The sequence below is a fragment of the Otolemur garnettii genome, unplaced genomic scaffold, assembly GCF_000181295.1.
Source record: "Otolemur garnettii isolate 467f Iridium unplaced genomic scaffold, OtoGar3 scaffold00107, whole genome shotgun sequence".
In the NCBI taxonomy this organism is placed as follows: Eukaryota; Metazoa; Chordata; class Mammalia; order Primates; family Galagidae; genus Otolemur; species Otolemur garnettii.
The window spans coordinates 3,182,193-3,192,076 of NW_003852502.1; the positions used below are offsets into that span (position 1 = coordinate 3,182,193).

The 9,884-nt window shown below is 37.7% G+C and overlaps 1 protein-coding gene across 2 annotated transcripts in view; it reads left to right on the forward strand.

The window, feature by feature from the left end:
- PHIP (pleckstrin homology domain interacting protein) overlaps window positions 1–9,884 on the forward strand; it is a 137,520-nt gene that overhangs the window by 121,953 nt on the left and 5,683 nt on the right. For both annotated transcript variants that reach the window (XM_012809525.2, XM_023517264.1), the window contains exons 33-35: window positions 7,680–7,832; window positions 8,615–8,778; window positions 9,237–9,496. In XM_012809525.2, the coding sequence (XP_012664979.1) occupies window positions 7,680–7,832; window positions 8,615–8,778; window positions 9,237–9,496 (577 nt within the window). The remainder of the gene's footprint in view (window positions 1–7,679; window positions 7,833–8,614; window positions 8,779–9,236; window positions 9,497–9,884) is intronic.

Genomic DNA, 9,884 nt, shown 5'->3' on the forward strand with positions numbered 1-9,884 from the left:
TTCTTAAAGTTACTAACAGAGTAAGAAACCACTTTACACTAAATTAAAGGTTGTACAGTGCAGGCTCAGCGCCTGTAGCTCAGTGAGTAGGGCACCAGCCACGTACACTGAGGCTGGCGGGTTCAAGCCTGGCCTGGGCCTGCTAAACAACAGTGACAACTGCAACGAAAAGATAGTCAGGCATGTGGCTGGCACCTATAGTCCCAGCTACTTGGGAGGCTGACGCAAGAGATCACTTAAGCCCTGGAGTTTGAGTTGCTACGGCACTTTACTGAGGGCGACAGTGAGACTCTGTCTCAAAAAAAAAAAGGTTGTATAATGCAGATATCATTTCAAGTGAAAATTTAAAAGAATTTTAGTAAGACATGTGACTTTGATGTGGTATCATCTAAATTTATTATCTGTTTCTTAACATATATGTTCTAACTAGCAGTGATTGAAAAGAGAGGTATTTTATTAATATAAAATATTATTGGCTAAGTGCAGTGGCTCATGCCTGTAATCCTAGCATTCTGAGAGGGCAAGGCAGGTAGATGGCCTGAGTTCAGTACTTCAAGACCAGCCTGAGCCAGAGTGAGACCCCATCTCTATTAAAAACAGAAAAACTCAGGCAAGAGGATCTCTTGAGCCAAGGAGTTTGAGGTTGCTGTGAGCTATGATACCACAATACTCGGTGTGACAGAGTAAGACTCTGTCTCAAAAAAAGATTTTAAAAAAGGTAAGTATCACTAAATGACTTTTCTTCTTGTCACTTAAGAAGCCAGAAACATGGCTCAGCACCTGTAGCACAGTGGTTACAGCACTGGCCGCATGCACCGAGGCTGAGGGGTTCGAACCCAGTCCGGGCCAGCTAAACAACAATGACAACTGCAACAACAAAAAAATAGCCAGGTGTTGTGGCAGGCGCCTATAGTAGTCCCAGCTACTTGGGAGGCTGAGGCAAGAGAATTGCTTAAGCCCAAGGGTTAGAGGTTTGCTGTGAGCTGTGACGCCACAGCACTCTACCGAGGGTGCCATAGTGAGACTCTGTCTCAAAAAACAAACAGAAAACCCCAGAAACATGGTATCTTAAATGGGGAAGAGAAATCTTTAATTCCAGCAGTGTGATAATTGAGCTAATTTGAATTTCACCTTCAAAAAGACTGCTGGAAAAACAGAGCTGGTGATGTAGTGCTTTGGGTTTTGGCTGTTTTGGGGATCTGGGGATTTTCCTTTGTTTCTTGCAAGCTAAGACTATGAAGCTAAGACTATGTATTGTTTTTTAAATAAGCTATAATGTATTCATTGCTTATAGGTGTTTGTATTTTGGGCTTTTCCTAAAAGAGAAGAGAAAGAAATAAACCTTAATATTAGAAATTTCTAGGGGCATAAGTATTAACACTATGCACATGCAGTTGAGGCCTTGGGCATTTGCAAAGGAGAAATTTGGAACTGAAACCCAAACCTAAACCAGGACTGTTGAAGGACTGTACTTTGAATGAAAAGAAAAAACCTAATAATTCCTTCTACAAGGAATAATGTTTCTCCTTCCAGTGGCTCTATACAATGTCAGAGGGGAGCAGTCTTCCAAAGATTGTGTTATGCATGGATTTGCAATCCAAATTTACATGCTCTTGTGGTATAGAAATTCATCATGAGAAAAAACAGTCCCTACTAAAAATGAACTAATGATTAAACAAAAAACAGGCAACAAGTATATGTGGGAGTGACCCACCATATACAAGACAACAGAAGAAACAAACAACCATTAGCACCCTTGAGATAAGGTTATTCTGAAATACTGCATTAAAAAGAGAGACACCATTCATTGTAAGATGACTATTACTATGTGTACCACTGAAAAATAAATAATTAAGCTGTGATTGATCATTTTGATTAAAGAGATAAGTGAAGGAATAAGAAACAGAGGAGACAAAAGACCCTATCTGAAGAGAAAAGGGAGTAAGATATTAAAACAAAGCCAACTAAATATTAGAGTAAATGAAATGTAAAATCACTGAGATCAAACTGGGCAGCTTTAAAAACAGATTAGATTTTTGAAGAGAAAATTAGCCCAAGAAATTACATAGAATGCCTCACAAAAAGAGATAAAGAGGTCAGAAGTCTGAAAGAGAGATTGAGTCGTCATACTAGATAGACTGAGAAGGCCACGGTATATGTAACAGCCATTTCCTTGGGGAAGCATAAACAGAGCGAGGGGGCAATATTTGAGGAGCCTGTTGGCTAAGGATTTTTCTTGGACAGACCATGATTCGTGAGCAGAATGTATGTGAAAACAATCTTTACCTAAAATAGTAGTTAAGTCAAAACTTTAAAGACAAAAAGAAAAATGTTAAAATGGTCATACAGAAAAATGGAGATGTGAGATTGTGGTCCAGCCCACTCATTTTACTGAGTGGAGGCTCCGCTTTCCAAGATCTATCAGCTGTTTATCAGTAAAGCCAAAACAAGGCCCATGTCCCTTGTATTTAGTAAACCATGGCTATAGGTGATACTCCTAGACAGTAAAGCATATGAATTTTACATTAAAAAAATAGCTTACTTTTCAAACTTGGGGAATATCTGAGAATGCAGTCATGTCTTAAAGATGCAAAATAAAAGAACAAATACTTAGCAAATATTTAGAACCTATCTTGCTACTAAAAATGTAGCATGCAAAGAGTGTTAGAGGGTGGCGCCTGTGGCTCAAGGAGTAGGGCGTCAGCCCCATATACCGAAGGCCGGCCAAAAACTGCAAAAAAAAAAAAATGTTAGAAACAAGAACAAAATTGTTAACTAATCTCTTGTGGGACCTCCTGATGCAATTGTGTTGTTTCTGTATTATTGTCAGAGGAGAGATAGATAATCTGCTTTTTATTCTTCAGAGTTAACTATAAGTTAACTGGCAAGCTTACTTTAGTATAATAAGGTAGATCATGCATCTCATACTTAGGCTTCTATGTGAAAATATTAGTTCACATTTTGAGTTTAATTAGATATTCAAAGCAAGATGTTAAGAATTAAATGTTTTTGGTGGAAATTAACATGCTCTATGTTGTATCACACTGATTGAAGAAGCCTGTGGAGCAGCTGCCGCCTACCACATGAGTGGCGAAGGCCCAAGGTCTGAGCCAAGAAAAATGAAGTTCTGTGTAAATAAATTTTACATTTACCCAATTTAACCAAAGTGCTGTGACACGTAAAAGCTTTGATATCACTAATACCTACAACATTTTTGAAGCCAGTAACGTCATAATATTCAGTATCCAAGTAATTCTAGACCATCAGAATGGTTACCTTGAGGAGAGAGAGCTGGTTTACCATTACAGAAAGCAATTTGTAAATACCTGTGCAGGGGAGCTGCAACTGTCTTAGGAGTCTAGCGGTGTAATCTCTGGGCTGTGTTTTTTAAAAATGATAGTCTTACACTAATGGTAAATTTAATTTCTATAAATGGCAGAGTCATTTAGACCAGGTTTGGTACTTAAGGTAGACTGAACTATACATAATACCCTGGCTTTGACAAAATCAAAATACTCCTCAAAGGTACTAAGTGTGATTTTTGTTAATGTGGTTTTATAAAGTGGCTCTGATGTTACTTACAGGTAAGACTTTTAAAAAAAATGATTAAAGTTGGTACAATTGGACTTTCTGGGGTAAAGTGGAGTAGATGTACTTTTCCTCATTCCTCCTATTAAGTCGAACTAAAATGTGTGGACCTTATATACTGGAGAAGGCATCGACCTAGAAATAACAGTGAGCACTGACACACACCCCAACAACAACAGCAACAACAAAAATTAAGAAAAGCCTCTCTCGGCTTGGCGCCTATAGCTCAACCGGCTAAGGCGCCAGCCACGTACACCTAAGGTGGCGGGTTCAAATCCCCAGCCCGGACCCGCCAAACAACAATGACAGCTGCAACCAAAAAATAGCCGGGCGTTGTGGCGGGCGCCTGTGATCCCAGCTACTTGGGAGGCGGAGGCAGGAGACTCGCTTGAGCCCAGGAGTTGGAGGTTGCTGTGAGCTGTAATGCCACGGCACTCTACCCAGGGGGACAGCTTGAGGCTCTGTCTCAAAAAAATAAAATAAAATAAAATAAAAAAAAGAAAAGCCTCTCTCTAGCCAGAGGACCGGGAAAGGGATAGACTAGCAACACAGAAATCTTAGACAATAACTGCTCTTACTCCAATTAAATACCATAGAAAAAGCTGCAGCCTACCACTTTCCCACCAACAAACGCTAGTGGAGACCCACCCTCACTAACCTCAGGTATCAGTAGAAACCAGCAGGTGATCCTTAGCTTTCATTCACCCTTCCCCTCACCCTCTCTTCCACCCTCACTAGGGTGGTATCAGTGGAGGCCTAGTGGAGAGTTAGGTCGTAGACCTCCAGTCAGGAATAATAAAGCCACTATGTGGGGTATCACTGGAAGCAGTATCACTTGAGAGCAGTATCAAGGCAGTTGAGGCCTAGGGCATTTGCAAAGGAGAAATTTGTTCCCAACAGTAACAAGGAGGTTCTCCCATTCCTTGGGTATCAGGAGGCTAGCTGGACTTCCACCCAGCAACACTTGGAGCAGGAGTCCCCAAACTTTTTAAACCTCAGACCGTCAGAGGGCCGGACTGTGGGCCGCAGGACGAGTCAGCTGCTAAGCAGGACAGGCAGCAGTGGCAGAAACACTCGGCGGGCCGGATTAATGTCCTTGGTGGGCCACAGTTTGAGGACGCCTGACCTAGAGTAACTAAGGTAGTGCCACCCCCAGCCCACCATGCCAACAACCAAGATAATACAGATGTTAGAATGATGTAACAAGGATTTTAAGATAGCTTCATAAAAGCACTTGAGTAGTTAAAAACATATTGGAACAAAAGAAAATATGAAGTCTCAATAAAGAAATAGAAGGAATAAATGGGAATAGAAGAGCAAATTCATTGGTGAGAACAGAGGAATCAGTGAACTTAATTTAAAAAATAAGGGAAGAAAAATTTATATACTTGAACCAGTAAAGTGTTACACTTTTTCCTTCAGTTATCTTTTTCAGAATTACATTTATTGAAGCAAAAATTACAACACTCTGGTGTGAACTATGTATATAGAGGAAATATGTGTTGGGGAGGTCAGGGGTCATAAGTGGAGGTAACTATACTTCACTTGAACTGGTAAAATGCTGACACTGTTAGATCGACAATTATGTACCTATTATTAAATACATAGAATAACCACTCCCAAAACTGTACAAAGAAACATAGTTACAAACACTATAGATAAGTCAGTTTGGAATTCTAAAAACTGTTCAAGTAACCCACAAGAAGAGAAGACTGGAAAAAGTAAAAAGCAGAACAAACGGAGTAAAAAATAAAATGACACTTCACTAAAATCATAGTGTTTGTAGCCACAATGAAATCAAACTAGAAATCAGTAATAGAAAAATGACAGTAAAATCTCTGAGCACTTAACTGAGTAACACACTTAAGTATTCCATGGACCAGACGAGGCTTCTGGAAATAAAAGAATACACTTAAGTCAATGAAAATGAATACAGATCAAAATTTGTGGGGTACAGTTAAAGTAATGCAGGGAAACCCTAAAGAGAAACCCAAGAATGAAAAAGTCATAAGTAAAAGCGATGAAATAATCGAGAGCCAAATTCAGTGAAACTCAAAATGGAAATACAATAAAGAAAAACCACTAAACGAAAAGCTGCATTTTTTTTTTTTGTTTTGTTTTTAAAAGATCAATAAAATTGACAAAACTCATACCAGGATTTACAGTGGTGAACAAAGAAAAGACAGGGAATAAGGGAATGCTACAAAGAGCTCCCCACATACAAATGTGGTGACTTTGATGGAGTGGGCCAGGACTCAAAGAATAAACTACCCCACTCAGTAGGAAGTAGAGGACCTAAGCATCCCTGTAACTATTACGGAGATGTGACTTCTCATTAAAAGCTTTTAAGAACTCTCAGACCCAGGTGGCTTCACTGGAGAATTCTATCAAATATTCAAAGAAGAATTAACCTAAATTCTATACAGTCTCTTTCAGAAAGAAAGGGGAATATTTCTCAACTCATTTTCTGAATCCAGTATAGTCCTGATATTAAAACCAGACAAAAACAGTAAAAAAGAAGAAAATGTAAAAGTTATTAGCCAAAGAACAGCAAACAGAATTCAGGCATATATAAAAATGATTATATACCATGACCAAGTAGCCTTTATTGCAGAGATACCAGGCTGGGGCGGTTTTCAAAAACCAATCAATGTAATTTATCATACTGACAAACTAAAGAAGAATTACATCATATTAATTAATATAGAAAAACATTTAGCTTTTTCACACCCATTTGTTCTGAGAGAGTACATTTTAGATGTGGTAATGTTAGTGCAGCCCCAGAGGGCAATGAGGACAGAGCTTGGAAGAGAGACGTTTATTATACTCACAGCTCCCAGGGAGAAGGTCATCACTTGTCACACAAGGCCAGAGGGACAGGCCCCAAATGAGCAGAGTATCATTGGCTCTGCCTAAGGCCCCAAATGAGCAGAGTACCATTGGCTCTGCCTAAGGCCCCAAATGAGCAGAGTATCATTGGCTCTGCAATCGACAGGTGCCAAAGGACAAATATGGAAGCTGGGGCAGACATCATTCGTGATAAAGACTCTAAGAAAATAAAGAAGGGGAATTTCCACAATTTGATAGGGAATATCTTTTTTTTTTTTTTTTTTAAAGTCTACCCCTAACTTGATGAAGACAACTAAGTGCTTTCTTCCTCAGACGGAAATGAGGCAGGAATGTCCATTCTCACAATTAGTATTCAAAAATTCCAGCTAATGCAATAATGCAAGAAAAGAGAATAAAAAGCATACATGTTGACCAGGCAGACATAAAAATTTATAAAGGTGCACTAATCCTGTTTTACACTGTACCTTCTTTATGGTCAAACATTTGATATTTAAACATGATGGTGCAAAGTCAAGTTGTTAAACTTCAAAAAACGTAGTTACACACTGAAGAGATTATTGAAAAGGTATAGTACTCTGATAATTTTGTACCATATTCTGATAATTTTCAGTTGGTTCTCTGCTTTCACTTGTCTGTGTTCATTGCCTTTGATCTGTTGTCTTTATTTTACACTCAGTTGACTAGATGGACAGACCTTGGGTGGTTCTCCTCTCTCTCTTGTGTGAGTGAAGCTGTTTACATTCAGCATTCTTGGTTATTGCAAAGCTCTCAGTTGTAATACTGAAGTTGAGGTTACTAGAATTCAGGCTTCCACATAAAAGGGATGTTGGCATACTTCCATTGTTCTTATTTTTTATTTTAAATTAAGTTCCAGTTGTGTTTCAATGAGTCATCAACTTTTAAGACTTATGGGTGGTATAAATGTGGGTATTTCATGTGAAATTTTTATTTTAGTTGTAGAGCTGAGCTTCATTACTCTTTTAATCCTCCCATTCCATAACAACTCTACCCTCCCCAACTCCCAACAAAAAGATGACTATTAATAGTATGATCTTCAATGAGAAAAGTCCTGTGTTGATTGCAATAAAAAAGAGAGAACATGAAATAAATAAAATATTTTTTAAAAGGGAAATAAATATCAATAGATCAAGTCTATTAAATTGGTCATAAAAACTCTATGAGTTCCTGTGCTGAGACGTAATGCTTTGTGGTAATAATACCACCTGTTTTCCCTGTCCTAGGACTACAGAGACATCATTGATACTCCAATGGATTTTGCCACTGTTAGAGAAACTTTAGAGGCTGGGAATTATGAGTCACCAATGGAGTTATGTAAAGATGTCAGACTTATTTTTAGTAATTCTAAAGCATATACACCAAGCAAAAGATCTAGGGTATGTACTTAAACTGTTTTCTTTTATAATTTAATTAAATTAGTGTTGAATTTTATGTGATAGCTAAATGTTGCTTTTATTTAAAATTTAGATCATAATTAACTTTCTACTTTCTGTTATGTTCTTCATGGTGTCTTAGAAAAAATAATGTACACCTTTCTACTCAGCTCCTATAAAATAACATCGATGTCATTTTTTGATGTTTAGAAATGGTTGCTTTTCTTGAAGTAGTATGGTTGAATAAATACCATACGTGAATTGTCCTGGTATGTACTAGAGCAGTCTGAGCTTAACTTTTCCAGCTATTTTCAATGTTTATGGAGAGAAGCACTTTTGTGAATTAGTAAGTAAAAATAATAAGTATAAATATCATTTGCCTCTCTTTGGCCAGTCACAACATCACAAGAGAGTGATAGATGGAAGTGAAATGACAAAGAATAGATACTGAACCTGGTTAGCAATGGAAAACAGGGTCAAGCCATCTGGGATGGTGTCTGTCTAGTCGAGATCACAGCAGTGAGTAATGTCTTATGTGGACCGTCTGAATTTAGGGTCAGACATTTAAGAATCTCATTATTACTCTGCTAAGTACAAAAATAATTTAATTGTAAAAATCTTTATTCTTTCATCAGAAGAGATTGGGAAAAAGGAATATTAAAAAGCAATATTTAAATTCAAAAACATTTTACTAGAAACATGTTTAAGTTACAATATTTACTAGTCTGGTATTTTCCTTTAAGGAGAGCTTAAACGCAATGTTGTGGGTTTTTTTCTTTTAATAGATATACAGCATGAGTTTGCGCCTGTCTGCTTTCTTTGAAGAACACATTAGTTCAGTTTTATCAGATTATAAATCTGCTCTTCGTTTTCATAAAAGAAATACCATAACCAAAAGGAGGAAGAAAAGGAACAGAAGCAGCTCTGTTTCTAGCAGTGCTGCATCAAGGTATTTAATTTCTTAAATACCTTTAACCAATCTGTAACTTTCATCTAAGTAATAGAACTTGGTGTTTTTTTAATACTTCCTTTACTATTCCCTATATTGCAGAAAGATATATTTGACATGCAAGTTCCTATGATGTGGAGGATTTTTAATCTTTTAACTAAAGCTTTACTAGTGTAAGTGCTTAAATTCCAACTGCTAAATCTATACAGTAAAACAGCATTTTTAGGATAGTGATGGCATCATGCTTTCCGTCATATAACTTTAGCATTTACAGAAATCCTTCACTAAATATTCACTTTCAAAGGCTCACAACCATATGAAATCCACTACAAATCTCATATTTTAACATATTTCATAATAAATAGTACAAATATGGAATCCAACAGTATTGTAAAGCTGTGTTTTATTCATACACATACGAGTTATAAAAGTCACTAACATTATTATTTTATTTACAGTCCTGAAAGGAAAAAAAGGATCTTAAAACCTCAGCTAAAGTCAGAAATCTCTACCTCTCCATTCTCCATACATACACGATCAATACCACCAAGGCATAATGCTGCTCAGATCAATGGTAAAACAGAATCCAGTTCTGTGGTTCGAACAAGAAGCAACCGAATGGTTGTAGATCCAGTTATCCCTGAGCAGCCATCTACTTCTTCAGCCACAAAGACTTTTATTTCAAAAGCTAATACATCTTCAATGCCAGGAAAAACAAGTAAGACTCAGTTACAGCTTCTAAATTGAAGTGTGTGATTTAATAGTTTTAGTTTGCCAAATAGATATACTGAGTGTTAGTAATTTCCAGCAGTATTGTTTGTACCTTCTTTATTGTTTTTTCCTTTTTTTTTAAATTTAGTTTTTAATAAGAAAAAAGAAAACTGAGGTTTAGGTCAAAATAGAATAAATAACGAGGCTCAGCGCCTGTGGCTCAGGGGGTGAAGGCACCAGCCACACACACCTGAGCTGGCAGGTTCGAATCCAGCCCGGCCGGCCAAACAACAATGGTGGCTGCAACCAAAAAATAGCTGGGTGTTGTGGCGGGCGCCTGTAGTCTAGCTACTTGGGAGGCGGAGGCAGGAGAATCACTTGAGCCCAGGAGTTGG